The sequence below is a fragment of the Leuciscus leuciscus genome, assembly GCF_965113295.1.
Source record: "Leuciscus leuciscus genome assembly, chromosome: 17".
NCBI lineage: Eukaryota > Metazoa > Chordata > Actinopteri > Cypriniformes > Leuciscidae > Leuciscus > Leuciscus leuciscus.
In genome coordinates, this window is record NC_138741.1 from 28,080,389 (window position 1) to 28,097,850 (window position 17,462).

Sequence of the window (17,462 nt, forward strand, 5' to 3'; positions counted from 1 at the left end):
ATCTGCTAACTCTTTATTGTGATGGTCCTCCAACAGTCATTCTACTGACTATAAGTAACTATGTCAACTTATTCTAACCCGAACCCTACCAGTCTACTAACACTCTAATGAGAGTTAGTAGACATGTACTGTAGGTGTAATCTCACTTACAGTCAACAGAATGTGTTAAAGGGACCACCAAAATAAAGTGAAACCCTGCAGTCTAAACAGAAAAATCGAATCGGGTCACCTTTGACTTGGAGTTTGAAAATATCTAATTTCCCCTGCAGTTTAAACTAAACCATAGATGTCTGAGTAAGTTATAAAGGACCCATACTCAATTTCATTTTGGCAATGTCAAACGCTGATTTAACACTCCACTTCTTATCGTCCATGTGTTAATGTTAATTATTCACAATTATATTAAGTGCCCAAAATACTAATGCAAATGGAACAATTTGAACCATGTCATAATGTAATTCTGCTGGATCAGTCTTATTGCTGTCGTTGGATTTCTGCTGTCCATCTGCTGATTTAAAGCAACAGAACTGAAGATTCACACAAATGCAAGCTGTTAAAAGACACAGAGACTAAATAACTTAAAATGCTCTTGAATTATAAAGTTTAATTTGCATTAACAAGCAACAAAAAAACCTCAAGACTGAGTAATGACTCCTTTGTCTATTATTATGTTCTTCGTCGTCCGTTTGATATCACTTCATAACCCGTGACAGTTAAACTCTTCCTAAAGTAATGTGTAGTCTAAAAAAATATGATTTTTAACTTTATTGGTCCAATTAAACAGCCTTCAAATTTGTAAACAGAATTAGTGTTGAAAAGCTGTGCACCTCAGTTTAGCTTTATATGCATTATCATGAAACAAAATAATTATATGTAAATATGTTCATGATAAATATTCAGGAACAGTATCCATTTGAGGAAACATTTTTTTTAAGGCTGAAACCTGGCATGTACAAGTGACACATGCGCAATACACTTTGGAAAGTTCACTGTTAAGATCACTTTCAGGAAGGGGAGCTCCAGCGAACTTATTTATTCACAATGTTCTCTCTAAAAAAATATTATATATGTCTAAGGGATTGTAGTCTGTCAGGTAAAACACGAGCCCACTGATGTAATTCAGTAAATCTGCCATTATATGCCAACCATCAACCATTATCGGGGGCTTCCAATAATATTTATTTAATTGGAAGCATTTTTTATGTTTGTAAGTGGTATTGCAGGGATTCAATGATCCTCAGAAGGAGGAATATTTCAGGAAGAGAATCAATGACGAGCATCAAGCCAGCAGAATCATCTCACACATTAGAAGATCAAGAAGCCTCCACATCACGTGTCACATACCCGTCTTCTGCTGGATCTCAGCCACTGTGCTTCAAAACCTCCTGAAACAGGATGACAGTGTAGAAATCCCTCAAACTCTGACTGAAATGTACATCCACTTCCTGCTGACTCAGATCAACATGAGGAATCAGAAGTATGATGAACGAGATCCAGAGAAACTCCTGCAGTCCAACAGAGACATGATTGTGAAACTGGCTGAACTGGCTTTCAATCAGCTGATGAAGGGCAATGTGATGTTCTATGAGGAGGACCTGAGAGAGAGCGGTATAGATGTCACTGACGCCTCAGTGTATTCTGGGATTTGCACTGAGATCTTTAAGAATCTGTGATTCATCATAGGAAAATCTACTGATTCATATATCTGAGCTTTCAGGAGTTTCTAGCTGCTTTCTTTCTGTTTTACTCACATGTAAAAAAAAAAAAAAAAATTGTTTCTGAATAAAGATTATCAGTGGAAAAAATCTCTGTCTGAGCTTATAATAGTATAGCAGTTAAGAAATGCTTGTGGAGGAAAAATGGACACCAGGATCTCTTCCTACGGTTCCTGCTGGGCGTCTCACTGGAGTCCAATCAGAGACTCTTACAGGATCTACTGACACACACAGTGTGAACAGAGACCATGCAGAGAGGCACACGATATACATCAAAGACATAATCATAAATTAACATCTCTCAGCTGACAGGTGCATCAATCTGTTCCACTTTCTGCTGGAAATGAATTATCAGACTCTGTACAGAGAGATTCAGGAGTTTGTAAATTCAGAGAATCACTCAGTGAAGAAACTTTCTCCTTCCCACTGCTCAACAATAGCCTACATGCTTCAGATATCAAAGGGGCTGGATGAGTTTGATCTGAAGAAATACAACACATCAGATAATGATCTGTAATCATATCATTTACAATAAGTGCTTTTGAAGAAAGGGATCGTATATTCACCAACCCGAGCTTTATCATTTATACATCTGTATTATATCTGTTTTTTTATTTTCGTTTTTCCTCTCACAAATTCTCACAAATCATGCACACTAATGCTCACAAATCCGTGTTTTTAAAACAGTAAAAGCTCTTTTCATGTAATTGTAATGTTACATTGTGTCATGTTTATCAAAATAAAACGGATAAAAAACATAAATCCCATTAAATACAATTTGTTGAACTTTATTCTTGTACAAACAGATGCTGTATTAAGCAGTACAAATATTGCATTTATTTCACTTCATGATAACTCTTTATTTTGATGGTCCCCCTGTAGGGGATATATACACTGTATATATACAGTGTGTGCAGAATTATTAGGCACGTTGAGTTTCTGATCATATTTTTTTTCCAGGCACATTTTACCAATTCCAAACCACATTAATCTTAATGACTACTATTCATTTTGTATTTAATCATTTATAAGTGATATATAATTGTTCATGAAGGCTGGAAATGAAAAACACCTTATATTCAGGTGTGCAGGATTATTAGGCACATTTTCTTTTATGGATAAAATAAGCCAAATAAGAGATTTAACTCAAAGTGAAAAGTCAAAAATTATTAAATGCCCATGAGAAGGATGCAATACTAATGCAATACCAGAAATTGCAGTTAAGGCATGACCATTGGACAGTGAAATGCTCATTAGGTCAGCAGGGTCAGACAAAAACAGGTGGAGAAGAAAAGACACATGTTAACTGCAAAATAATGAAGAATTAAGGAGAAGAATTAAGTGTGAAACTATCAGGAACCCTTTAGTCTCCAGTGCCACCATTTTCCAGAACTGCAACCTACGTTTTGAGTCTCCAGAAGTACAAGGTGTCAGAATCTCAGAGACTTGGGTTAGGTAAAGAAACCTAAAAAATGACCCCCACTTAATAAGAATCTCAAGCTGAAGTGTAGTAAAATATATGAAGACTGGTTTTTATAGGCTTTATAGACAGACAGATTGAGAGTGACCCTTGAAGGACTAGCACCACATCCTCTTGTACCACGGTTTGAAGAATACATCTCAATAGTCAACAACTAACAGCTATAATCTCTTTATTTTTTGTACTATAGAACACACACATTGACGTCTAGATGACACACACCACAGTCTTCTATTGTGTTTTTTAAGACGTTTGAATGCAGCTGAACAAGAGTTTTGTCTTTCTGATTCTCTGAGCGCCACCTGGAGGAATATTAAGGAATTAAGTTGATTAAAGATGAAGGTGTCTGAAATCGCCCCCCTATATCTTTAAATAGGACACTATTTGAGGGGACAGCCATTTGTAGAGGTGTCTGAAACCATAGTGGACATTATTGAGTGCACTCATTCAATCCCATAATGCACTGCAATAACGAGTGTACAACTGATGCAAAGCCACTTAAAGGCAGGCCTGCAACCTTAGCCGAAAAAAGCTGATTGTTCTTGTCTCCATTTAAAAATGCTTGGTCCGACCTTTGCAGCCTTTGAAGGATGCAGCCTCTGAATTGGGACACAGATACAAAGCCACTTGAAGGCAAGCCTGCAACCTTAGCTGAAATAAGCGTCAAGCCTTACGTATGGGAGACAAGGCCTTTTTTTTTTTTATTGATGTAAATGGAGGAGAGGCTTCACTATGCTGAATAAACTGCTTTTGTAAGGAGATAGCTTATCGTTTAATTAATTGACCGTCCATTGGCTAATCTTCAACATATTTGCTCTAAAACATTCGTTTTGGAATGATCTATTTTTAGAGTTTATACCAAAATAAAATAAATAAAAATGCTGTTTTATAAGAGAAGTCATGGACAATATTGCACAACAGGTATTATTCAGAGCACTTCTCAAAATGTAGAGACACAGCTGTGAAACCTTTAAAATGAACCTTCTTCTGTCAAGATATACAGTAATAGTGTTATTGAATTGTGGTCTGAAGACAGAAGGTTTTGGGGTAGTGAGTGATTATGTAATAACACTATTATAAAATCAAATAAAATGGTACATTTGTGTTAAGAAAATTCTTGTGATCATCTGATTAATTTCAAAGTGGACTTTTAGTTTTAAAATCTAATAACAGGTGAAACTGTGGGACATGTTTTGTCTCATGTCTCCAGAATCAGTGACGGGAAATGGTTTGATGTTTCAAGGTCAAATGAATGCGTGATCCAGTGCATTTCGTTCATCTCACCACTAGGGGTCTCTGTCACCCGCTTAATGAAATGGAGTGTCTGAATGTCTGTACATTCTGCACACTGTAATTTGTAATATATCTCCTCCTGTTCTGCATCATTAGTGTCTCCTTACAAACCCTAATTGTGTTACTTCTGTGCATTTCTGAGTGTATCTGTTTCTTTTTGAAGATGTTTTGTGGAGTTATCTGGAAATGAGATCTGGATAATCTTGCAGTAGCCTACTTTTCTGGGTGCCTTCATATAGCCTAATATAACTGAAGTAAACATAATAGAAACACATTTTTGATTAATTTTCTTCTTTGCAACAAAATACTCATACAGATATCATACTTGATTAACATTTTTTTTTCTCTGTATTTGTGTCTGGTGTTTGACCTGCTTTCACATGAAGTGATGCTAAAGGAGGAGGTTCCTGCGCTCATGTTGGAGGATGAAAACGGGAGGCTCAGTTTGTGCTCCAGCAGCTCAGGAGAGAGATGTGACGACACACGCTGTGATTTCAGGTGAGAATGAGCAGATTAAATGAGCACTGAATGCATGACACTATATCAGTCAGATCACTAAACTAATGTCCTGTTTGCAATTATTGCATGCCGGCTGTTATACTAGGTATTATATTTTTGTTAAATTATAACACAGAACAGCTCGTCTACAGGTACATGGTGCAATTTTGAGGAAACTCTGACCTGTTCAGATCGAAACTTCCTTTTTCCTCCAGCTGTTTCAATATATATATTTGATTCAGAAATGTCATGGCCATGGCAGATATTTAGGATAATGTGCATTTATATTGTTTATGAATAGAGTATCAACTATCTGTACTAGAAATAATCTACAAAGCATCAGGATATACTTTCACTATGATTGAATCGCTCTTGACAAAATGAATTTCTGGTTCAACGCAGTCCACAATTCAGTGACTTTAATCTACTGGCATGAATTATAAAAGAACAAACCATTTACAGTTTATTTCATCTGTATGATGCTGCAAGAATGCGATATGAAGTGATTCATTCTCATCTTTATTCTGCAGGGAAGCTGTTTGGATTGTCATGGCTGGACTGGAATGCAACAAATATCTATGTCTCTTACCAGCAAGATGGAGCTGATTTGAAGTGAAGACATCTGACACCATGACGACGATGATGCTGAGAATAAATGTCATTATTATTTTGTGTCTTTCAGTCTTATTGTTCTGTACCCGTCCCATCTCATCAGCTGATGTAAATCAGATGTCAGTGATACCCAGGGCAGCGTCCCGCTCGGTGGCAAGGATGGATGGCGATATCATCATCGGCGCTCTGTTTTCTGTCCATCATCAACCGGCGGCAGAGAAGGTCTCGGAGAGAAAGTGCGGTGAGATCAGGGAACAGTACGGGATCCAAAGAGTGGAAGCGATGTTCCACACGCTGGATAGAATAAACGCTGATCCCAACCTTCTTCCCAACATCACTCTGGGTTGTGAGATCAGGGACTCCTGCTGGTACTCATCAGTGGCTTTGGAACAGAGTATTGAGTTCATAAGAGACTCTCTCATTTCCATCCGTGATGACAGAGATGGGTTGAAGTGGTGTGTTGAGGGAAATCTTTCTGCTCAGCCGCCGGCCACCAAAAAGCCCATCGCTGGGGTGATCGGACCTGGATCCAGCTCAGTGGCCATTCAAGTTCAGAACCTGCTGCAGCTCTTCAACATCCCTCAGATTGCGTACTCGGCTACAAGCATTGATCTGAGTGATAAAACCCTCTTTAAGTACTTCCTTAGGGTCGTGCCCTCTGACACTCTTCAGGCCAGAGCTCTCTTGGACATTGTGAAACGCTACAACTGGACGTATGTGTCAGCCGTTCACACTGAGGGTGAGTTATAGCTCTTCTGAAGCTCAGGATACTGTATGACCTGGAATTCTGAAGTATCATGATGTTTCTCCTGAGAAATAAAATGGACACAGTTTGATGTAAAACAAGAGTTTAGAACTATCAAATGAATGTGTGTAGTAGCTTAGATCATTTGATTTTGGAAGAATTTGATAAGAAATGTTTTGTATTGAAATCAAATCGGAGCATGGTTTGACATGTTAAGATCTATTCTGAAACTTTTGCTGAGGAGAAACTGTGAATTTAACTTTCTATTTACTTTCCATAGTCTCATTGGTGTCCAAGAGAATCATTTAAATAGCATGAAATGATCTGATCAAATATCACTGGAACCATGCAGGGTCAAAACTGCAAGACATTTTTTAACAGACTTTTTAATCACCATATCATTATCAAGAGATTGATATTGGTCTCATATCAAGCACATTATTCCAAATATAACCCAATCTGTGATTAAAAAGTAAAACGGTAATCTTCTTAACAGCATTTGAAAGCACAATCAGGGTCACAAGCTGAGCTCTCAAATCATTCAATTAAATAAATGCCTGTGTCATAATCTGTAGTTTCATTCATTCATTTGCTTAATTCCTTCAGTCATTATTTTGTTAGTTTGTTCATTCATTCATTGTTAATTTGTTCTTTCAGTTGTTCATTCGTCATTCATTCACTCAAGTCAGTTGTTCATTATTTGTGTTGTGCGTTGGTTCGTTCATTAATTTGTTTGTTTATTCTTTCATTCTCTTTAATCATTAATATTTTTCACTTACCCTTGACATGATATTGTACTTTTGAAGTAACAGTAATGCTTTTTGAATTGAATTGTGAATATGGATTTTGTTTTCAATTCACATAATACACATATTTTGTCATTTCAATTCAATATCCTGAATTGAAAAGAGACAATTCTTACATTCTGAATAATAGACAACTCTGGGTTTGTTTTGTGTGTGTGTGTGTGTGTGTGTGTGTGTGTGTGTGTGTGTGTGTGTGTGTGTGTGTGTGTGTACGTGTGTGTGTGTGTGTGTGTGTGTGTGTGTAATATTCAAGGTAGGACATGAAACTTTAAGGCGCAGTTTCACAGACAGGGTTTAGATTAAGCCAGGATTTGGCCTTAGTTTACTTAGGACATTAAAGTAGCTTTTATAAATGTACCTTAGAAAAAGAAACATGACTGGTGTGCATCTTGAGACAAAACAATAATGGCACTGATTTAAGATATCTCAGTGCAAGTTGCTTTCAGTTAAAACAGCTCAAATATGCACTTTAATCTGGGACTAGTTTAAGCCTTGTCTGTGAAACCGGTTGTTAATAAATTAAGCTAAAGTCAGTTTGCATTGTTCATCTGATTTTAGACCTTTGAAGATGCTCTTACGTTGTCCATCTCACTGCATTTTCACTGCAGTCCCAGGTGAGCTGGATCGAGGTAATGAGAGAAGCTCTGATGCAGATGCTCTTGTGTTGGTGTTTGTTCCTCAGGGAACTATGGTGAGAGTGGGATGGAGGCCTTTAAGGAACTGGTATCTCAGGAGGGTCTGTGTATCGCACACTCTGACAAGATCTACAGCAACGCTGGGGAGAAACACTTCGACCGGCTGCTGAGGAAACTTCGAGAGCGTCTGCCCAAAGCTCGCGTGGTGGTCTGTTTCTGCGAGGGAATGACTGTTCGTGGTCTCCTCATGGCCATGAGACGCCTTGGTGTAGCTGGAGAATTCCTCCTCATCGGAAGGTGACTATATGTTTAGTTTTTAATTTAATGAAATGTGTAGGGACATTAAGGACATTTAAAGGAATTAAAGCATAATCCTTGATAGTTTCATAAAGTACCAGATCTATTCTGCTTAGAAATTATCATGATTTCCTGATGCTGCAGGTTTCTGTTAATGAGATATTAAAAAAATGGATGACTGTCCCATAGGGTTTTTTGTTGTTGTTGCTCAGCAGAACCCTCTCTTGTTGATGTAAAGTATTTCAAACCTCTGTCTTGATGCCAGTGCAGTCTCTATGAAGTGAAAAGAGGAACATCAATTGGCCAAGGCTGCTTTATTCTAGGTCAAGGAGACAGTTTTAAAGGAGGCTAGTTCAAAGCCATATACTTTAGTTATTTACTGAAAGACATTCTAGTCACACCAGGCTGATTTGACTAGTTAAAAGTGTGTACACAAAATTAAAACTGAATAATTTTAATTGATGCTATGTAGGCTTTTTGAGATGAATGATGGATTTGAGACACTTTTAGAAACCCCCTGAAACTAAAAATGACGAAAATATTTCAATTTAGTAAAAAATATTTGAAGACATATGACGTCACAAAATTTATTCCGATTTTTTTTTATTCTAAGTTTTTAAGGTAAAATTAGATGCAAATATTTAGGTTATAAAACTATAGTTGAGTATTCAAATTAAGAAGCACCACCTGAATCAGAGAGCTACTACAGTTCTCTTTGGTATGGTTTATCAGAGTATTTTTATTTCGGGAAAACTGTTTTTACCTCACTACATTCCAAAGAGACAAAAACACATATTTTTCTATAACGTCGTACAGTGAAAGAGAGCCGCTCTTTTCTGAACACAGGTTTGGTAACTTACAAAAAGCGTGGATACAATCTGCATGTCATCTGAAGGTTTTAGATCCAGTCACTGTCTTCCACCAGAGTTATTTCATATTATGGTATTTTTATTCTTTAGTATAGTCAAAAACATACATATAGCACATTTAAGAGATATAACCAGTTTAGATGGAAAGGATCTCAAGCTGACAAGCTGAAGACGTTACTGTAGCTATACCCAGTAATAGACACGGTACTACCTTGAAAAGAAATTACCGAGCACTACAGCAATCATAATGAAATGACCCTTTACAATAGATAATGCTTTATAATGAACTCTGTTAGAGAGCTACACATTGGAATTTATCTGTTCGATAAAATACCTTACCTGTTGAGTAATAAATATGCCATCTCTGTGTCGCTTTTACATTTCAAATCCCATCTCCAAAAATGCCAAGCCAATGTTGATTCTTGTTTTATTACAAGCTCTGTCACATTCTTCCTCTGTTCGGTGCTTATTTAAAATGGGTGATTCCCTGTTCGAGGTTTGAGAATTATCTCCTTTTAACCTTTCTCACTCGTTGTGACAGCTAACATATCACTGTAAAAAGTGGTAACCTGAAATTGTCCACCTTAAAGAGAAGTTTTTGTTTTTTACTTGATTTAACCCATAAAAATGAATTTTGATGGTATAAACTAATGGATTTAGGTTGATACAACAATATCAAATAATATTTTTGACTTGGAATAAATTATTAAATAAATGAATTTAGATGTTATCATTTTAGGTTACCTTTTTTGTCAGTGTACGCCACTCCTATGCCGAGACATGCACGGGCGAGTGACATACTGTATGTACGCAAATCCCGACAGGTCTAAAATGTAAACACGTATAATAAGCTTGCCTTAGTGACTCACGTTTTTGAAGAAAGGTTGATGATGTATTGACTCATTATTTAAATTTAGTTATTTTTGTCAAGTCAAGTCACCTTCATTTATATAGCGCTTTTAACAATATGGACTGTCTCAAAGCAGCTTTACAGTGATAAAAGGAAATTAAAGTAACAGAGATTGTTTTGGCTTTACAGCAGCTCTAAAATAAAGTTATTGTCCAGCTAAAGTTAGTTTTGATCGATTCACTTCCGTTGCAAAGATCATTAGTTATTAACTTAAGGGCCGCTTCCGCGTAGCCATGTGAACCGGAACTATTTTCACAACGTTTTATCTGTACAGAGGTAAAGAGAAGGAGAAGGGGCCTTCACAAGGGAGAGAGTTGACACTTCAGGACTGCGTTGTCGTCGTGTCCAGGCGCAGGTCCTTCATCAGATCTGGATACGGCCTGGATACGGCGGACTGCGGTAAACCTCGGGATAAACAGAGAGACTAATATTAGCATAGACGCCATTCTTCTTTTAATGTAACGAGTGCATCAGGATTTATGGGAAGTGTTCCCTGTTCCGGCTGACCTAATCTATGCAGCCTAACATTGAATTATAGAAGTTTATAATATGTTTTGTGTATGCTAGGTCAAAGAGATCCCGGACAATGTTAGGAAGACTGTTCCAGAGTTTTGGTGCTAAATAGGAAAAGGATCTACCGCCTGCAGTTGATTTTGATATTCTAGGTATTATCAACTGGCCAGAATTTTGAGATCACAATAGACGTGAAGGACTATAATGCATTAAGAGCTCACTCAAGTACTGGGGAGCTAAACCATTTAGTGATTTGTAAGTAATCAGCAATATTTTAAAAGGTATACGATGTTTAATTGGGAGCCAATGCAGTGTTGATAGAACTCGGCTAATATGGTCATACTTTCTGGTTCTAGTAAGAACTCGAGCTGCTGCGTTTTGGACCAGCTGTAGTTTATTTATTAAGCGTGCAGGACAACCACCCATAATAGCATTACAATAATCTAGACTTGATGAACAAACTAATTGTTCCGCATTTGTCATTGAGAGCATATGACATAATTTAGATATATTTTTAAGATGGAAGAATGCGGTTTTACAGATACTAGAAACGTGACTTTCAAATGATAGATTGGTATCAAAGAGCACACCCAGGTTCCTAACCGACGACGAAGGTTTGACAGAGCAGCCATCAAGTGTAAGGCAGTATTCTAGGTTATTACGTGAGGACGTTTTTTGTCCAATAATTAGAATCTCTGTTTTTTCAGAGTTAAGTAGGAAATTACTAGTCATCCAGTTTTTTATATCAGCTATGCATTCTGTTAATTTTGTGAATTGGTAAGTTTCGTAAGGGCGTGAAGAAATATAGAGCTGCGTATCATCAGCATAACAGTGAAAACTAATTCCATGCTTCCTAATGATATCTCCCAAGGGTAGCATGTACAGAGTGAACAGCAATGGTCCTAGTACTGAGCCTTGTGGTACGCCATACTGAACTTGTGATCACTAATGCCAACATCATTTTCGAGTCTATTTAAAAGACTAGGTCAATAGTATCAAATGCAGCACTAAGATTGAGTAACACTAATAGAGAGATACAACCACAATCGGATGATAAGGGCAAATAATTTGTGACTCTAATGAGAGCTGTCTCAGTACTATGGTACGGTCTAAATCCTGACTGGAAATCCTCGCAGATATAATTTCTTTCTAAAAAGGAACATAGTTGTGAGGATACTGCCTTTTCTAGTATCTTTGACAGAAAAGGTAGATTTGAGATCGGTCTGTAATTGACTAATTCTGTAGGATCAAGTTGCGTTTTTTAACAAGCGGTTTAATCATAGCCAGCTTAAAAGTTTTAGGTGCGTATCCTAATGACAAAGATGAATTAATGATATTAAAAAGAGGATCTAATAAAATAAAATTGAATGAATAAAATGAATAAAATTTTTCCTCAGGGAGAGACTACAATGCACTGTCTGATGCCATGCTGTAGTAGATGGTTGCATAGTTATAATTTTGTCCCTGATATTATCAATCTTGTAAGTAAAGTGCATAAAGTCATTACTGCTGTGCTGCTTGGAAACGTCTGGGGTTGAAGCTTTATTCTAGCTGTTTTTAAGGCCTCTCTGTACGCAATCGTGCTCTCCTTCCATGAAATGTGAAATACCTCTAGTTCTTCTAAGCTATCTGGGATGCTGACGAGATGAAACTGATCAGGAATGTTATTAATAAAGCAATATTTAGTAGCAGAAGTGATAGGTCTAATATATTTGTAACACAGAGTCGGCTTTGCAGCCTTGGCTAAATTAAGTATACATGAGATTAAATAATGATCTGAGATGTCATCGCTCTGCTGCAGAATTTCAACGGCATCAACAATGATTCCATGTGACAATATTAGATCTAGAGTATGATTACAACAATGAGTAGGTCCTGACACGTGTTGTCTAACTCCAATAGAGTTCAGAATGCAATTAGGACTTTCTCTGCAACCAGTAACTCTGATAGAAAATTTGCAAATTCTTTGATAAAGTCTGTATGGTGGCCTGTATACAGGAGCCAGCACAAATCTCAAACGTGATTTATCATTTACACTAGATAGTGTTACATTAAGCACCAACACTTCAAAATAATTATATTTGAAACTAGACTTCTGAGTAATACTGCAGATATTGCTATAAATTACAGCAATACCTCCCCCTTTGCCTTTCAGACGAGGCTTATGTTTATAACAGGGTGGACTCATTTATAATGTAATCATCTGGTTTTAGCCAGGTTTCTGACAAACACTGCACTAGGTTTCAATCTGGGATCATATCATTAACAATAAGTGCTTTTGAAGTAAGGGATCGAATATTCAGCAACCCAAGCTTTATCATTTGTTCATTTGTATTATATCTGTTTTTTATTTGTTGAACATCAATTAAAATATTTTTAGTTTGGGAGTTTTTTGTATTTCCTAATTCGGGGAACAGACACAGTCTCTATATGATGATATCTAGGTGAAAGAGTCTCTATGTGATGAGATTTATCTGACCTCAGTGACATGAGACAGCTAGCAGACGGTCGGTTTAGCCAGTCTGTCTGCTTCCTGACCTGAACCCCAATTAATGTTTGAGCTCTAAGACTATGTGCCATATTACTAGAGAGAAGAGCAGCACCATCCCATCCCATTTTGAACAAAAAAAAGTTACATAGTGTAGCTTTAAAATAACGCAGATCGCAGATCTAATGCATCTTCCATGATGTTTCAAATTATATTATATATATATATAACTGCAGTGTCTGCAGTTATTCTTAAAATGGTAAAATGTGAGGTCAGTTTATATTGTATTTTTATTCAGTGTTAAACTAACTTCAATTTATATAGAAAGTTAGCTGTTAGATTTGTCTGTAAGAATTGAGAAAAATAAAGTTTTTCACACATGACATGTCAAAAACTTTCCAAGACATATTTAATTTGACCTAAAAATCTAAATTAAAATCATCCCCTGGGACATAAAAGTGCCTGAAGTTGAAGAAACACTTGATTATGGTATTTTTTATGTATTTTTTTTTTGGTAATACATTGAGAAGACACAATTCTTGTCAGCTGCTGGTAAATTGTTGTCATCTGTGAAATATGAAGTGTCAACTAATAATAGTCAGTCTTTGGCATTCTGCCAGGAAGATGCTGAGAGGCAGATGGTGCTGATATTGCCATGACCACAGAAAGATACCTTCATTATGAACTCAAGCGCAACACACGTTCATGGTTCAAGCAAGAATGGACTGGGACAAAAATGCTGGCCTAATATAGACTACCGCCTGCTATGTAAACGTTTTCATGCTATTTTGATATGTCAGCAGTTTATGCATTGCAGAGGCATCTAGTTGCACACTATTTAACTCATTACCTCCTAGCATTTTTTTCAGAGAAGATTACACCAATCTGCTGGCAGCCATCATCTTATCACTTATGCTCTAATGATGAAACTTATAATACAGAGTTAGCATTGTAAGCATTACTGAGTCTTTGCCAAAGTAGGTCAATTCACTCGAGCATCAGTGTTGTTTAGGCATTGTAGGTGAGAGATTGAAAAGGAAGTTGGTGGTAATTTTGTGACGGGTTTCCTTCAGTGATGGCTGGGCAGACCGAGATGAGGTCGTGGAGGGCTACGAGCAGGAAGCTGTTGGCGGCATCACTATAAAGCTTCAGTCGGCCGAGGTCACGTCCTTTGATGACTACTACCTGAAGTTACGCCTCAACACCAACAATAGAAACCCCTGGTTTGCTGAATTCTGGCAGTATCGTTTCCAGTGTCGCCTCCCGGGACACCCACAAGAAAACACGAATTATAAGAAGAACTGCTCAGGTATGAGGAGTGAGAGAGAGGCTGTATATGGGTCATTCCTATGCAGTACATTTCCATGTCCCCATCATAGATGACCTAATATATTAGATAAAATATTAATGAATTCATATGAGTTAGTTTTGTTTTATCAAAGTATCACAATTAAAGACTTATATGTACTAATTTCTCAAATGGGAAAAAAAAAATATTTAGAAATATTCCAGGTTTCTTCATATTTTCCTTTCTCTAATTGAACTGTGTCGTGTCAAGCTTCTAGGTATTGTTTTAATTAGTAATCAGTTAAGTTTTTTCCCCCCTAATATTATCCTTTATCCTTTGCCCTCTATAATTTTCTGTGAATAAAACAGATATTTTTTCACTATATAACCATGGGTTGTGTGGTATGGACAAAAAAAAAAAAAAAATCATATCTCTGTATTTTTGGCCTGAATGGTGATAGTGAATGGTGAAACTTTTAACCGGTGGGAGGAACATATTCACTCATCTGAGTTTAGAAATGATATTAGCCTACATTTGATTACCCCTTTTCAATAGTCACTTTACAGTTACTGCTATAATGAAAATGCACTACTTGTAGGTTTAAAAATGTACATGCGGCACATTTAATGTCCAACAAAACATATTTACCAAAATGTATCTTTTAGTCAGAATTATTGTACTATTCTATTGAAAATAAGGAGACTCGTCCACTCCTGATAGCAAAATGTAAATATTTGCATGACTTTCTAACATTTACAGATGGAGAATATACCTGTAAAATGTAAGTTATGCACTGAGGAAAACACTGCATTAAACAGCACAAGTATCTGTCAGAACATCTGACAGGGCAAGCCACGTTAACTATATCTTAACAATTATTTTGAAGTTCTTAATAAAGCATGGCTCAAGTTTAGGACAAATTGGATTATGCACTTTCCCTGCAGCAGTTCCTCCGCTGTTTGCTATTTTTCAGATGTGCTCATAATATCAAACTAATGTGGGCTCCGTACTCGTTATTGCCTCATTATAGCCTATCGTTTATTAAAAAAAAAAAACTATATATTGTACAAACTCGATATCCCACCCAGAGCTAATCATCTTAAATGGCCTTACTCTTTGCACCCAGTTATTATAAAAACCTGCCCAACCTGGTCATTTCTACTATATTTCTTAAATATCGTGTTTTGTTTTTCATCCTGTTTGATTAAATTACATCCATGTCAATACTTCACTGAGCAATGATAAGCTTTAACTCTCATCTTAGCCATGCTGTTCATTTTCTAGTTATTAAAGTGTCTGACCAGAGTATGTTTTATAAAAATATCTTCTTAAATTGCAATTGCAACAAGCATATAGATTTGAAAGAAAAGTAAAAAAAAATAAAAAAAACTGTACTGCAGAACAGGAATGACCCATTTTGCATGCTACAGTATAGCTGTTATTTCCCAAAACAGAAGAAAATTAAATATTTTCTTAATAGGTTTATACTAATTTAAAGGCATATTTTTGTGTTTTTTGCTCTTTTTGTATCTTTGAAACATTCTCTGCTGACTGAAAAAGGTGATCTAGGTAAATTAACTCTTATTATGGCACATTTCTGGCTGGCTTGGTTGATATTTAAACATAAGATATTTATTTATTTAAAGACAACACTCAGCATGTTGTCAAAATGATACCTGACTTTCTTTTCTGCATTTGCAGCCACATCTTGTTTCACAATGCAATAAATATTTTAACGTGATAAATAATAAAAAATGTTAACCTTTATACAACTTATTTAAGTGCCATTATAAATACAGGGAAGCATGCCACTCACTTTATTTTCTGATTTTATGCTATTTTCATGTTAGTTGTCCATATACTGTATGTCTGTGTTTTTTTACAGCATTGCTTTGCTATATAATTTTTATTTATTTATTTTCTTTTTTAGTTGTTTTAGGCAAGAGGTGAACTTTCATTGGTCAAATGATTTTGAAGCAAAAATGATAATTTTAACTCTGTGCAACGAACATAAAGCCAAAATGAACAGAGAAATAGTCATAGTGTGTTGTTCTGTTATTATTTCTTTGTCTAGAACTCCAAGATGGTAAGTGAATATTTTTCTGAAGAGCTAACGTGGAGACACCTCACTTCAGAAATATAGATAGAGGTCGACTGATATTGTACAACCATACAAACTTAAAGTAAATTATGCTGTGTGATTCTGTGTCTGTATAAATCATAAGTCTTTTTTCTACTATTTCGAATCACTAGTAAAGGTTATTAGAAAAGAATGTCCTTTACTATTGTCAATAAGGTCACAAAGCAGCACTGTATATCGGTTGACCTCTAATATATGAAGTTATTGGGATGTTTTATCCCCAAAATATTGGCATCTGTAAGGGCACTTTGGTTTGAACTTTACTGTATATCCCAATAACATTAACTAGATCTCTCATGCCAGTTGGCTATGCTGCATGGGGAACTTTTTTAAGCTCCAAACATTTTTAGTTGCTTGTGCTAATATTAATCAGAGCCTTCAGAGAGAAGAAATAAAGAGGTCACGCTTCTTATTTCTATAGATTTGGCTCCACTTACAACATGCATCTGCTAAATATGCACAAAAACAAAAAAACAAAAAAAAAACTGTATTGATGTCATACTGTGACTGTGGTGGAAGAATTTTAGAGTGTTTGGTGTTTTATTGTTCACTATTTTTGACACAAATAATAGTGGGACACATTATTATCCAGCAAAATTTACACAGAATTTTAAACATGGTAAATGGGGCCATAGTATATGCGGACTACTTATTTATTTACTCCTAAAAAGTACAAATTTACAAAATGTCAAAAATGTGTTAGAAAGTTAAAGTTAGACAACACATTCATACATACATTTCAAACATTTATCTGATTATCGTAATGATTTTGATGGGATTTTTTATGAGATTTGATGATGCATTTTTATATGATGGGAGGATTTTTGAGTTGAAATATCATAGCACAGTATCATATCTTTACTTAGACCTTCTGTCCTAAATATTTCTCTTTGCATGGAAACAAACCTTTGACATACCATAGAAAATATGTTGTTTTTGCACATAAATGATTGAATAGAGAGCGAGGGTGTAAGAAACACTGAGAAATCCTTCTCGCAATCTTAATAAAACATGGATTTAATGTTTCAGTTTGTCCTCAAAGTGTCACTGCTTTCTTATGGTTTGTGCCCATTTAAAATGAGGGATCAACCAAGACAGCATTTTCAGTGAAGCATGCCTAGGTTTTAGCTTTCGCCCGTTGCTTGCTGCAATGCCCTTTATTTTACACATGTG

The 17,462-nt window shown here is 36.1% G+C and overlaps 1 protein-coding gene across 5 annotated transcripts in view; it reads left to right on the top strand.

Moving 5' to 3' along the window:
- Nucleotides 1-4,874: 4,874 nt before the first annotated feature.
- Nucleotides 4,875-17,462, top strand: part of grm1b (glutamate receptor, metabotropic 1b) — a 33,755-nt gene continuing 21,167 nt past the window's right edge. For 2 of the 5 annotated variants that reach the window (XM_082142945.1, XM_082142948.1), the window contains exons 1-5: nt 4,875-4,986; nt 5,517-6,337; nt 7,832-8,081; nt 13,935-14,179; nt 16,224-16,235. In XM_082142945.1, coding sequence (XP_081999071.1) covers nt 5,617-6,337; nt 7,832-8,081; nt 13,935-14,179; nt 16,224-16,235 — 1,228 coding nt within the window. In that variant the 5' untranslated portion in view covers nt 4,875-4,986; nt 5,517-5,616. The remainder of the gene's footprint in view (nt 4,987-5,516; nt 6,338-7,831; nt 8,082-13,934; nt 14,180-16,223; nt 16,236-17,462) is intronic. The other 3 variants (XM_082142946.1, XM_082142949.1, XM_082142947.1) reach the window with 2 other exon arrangements.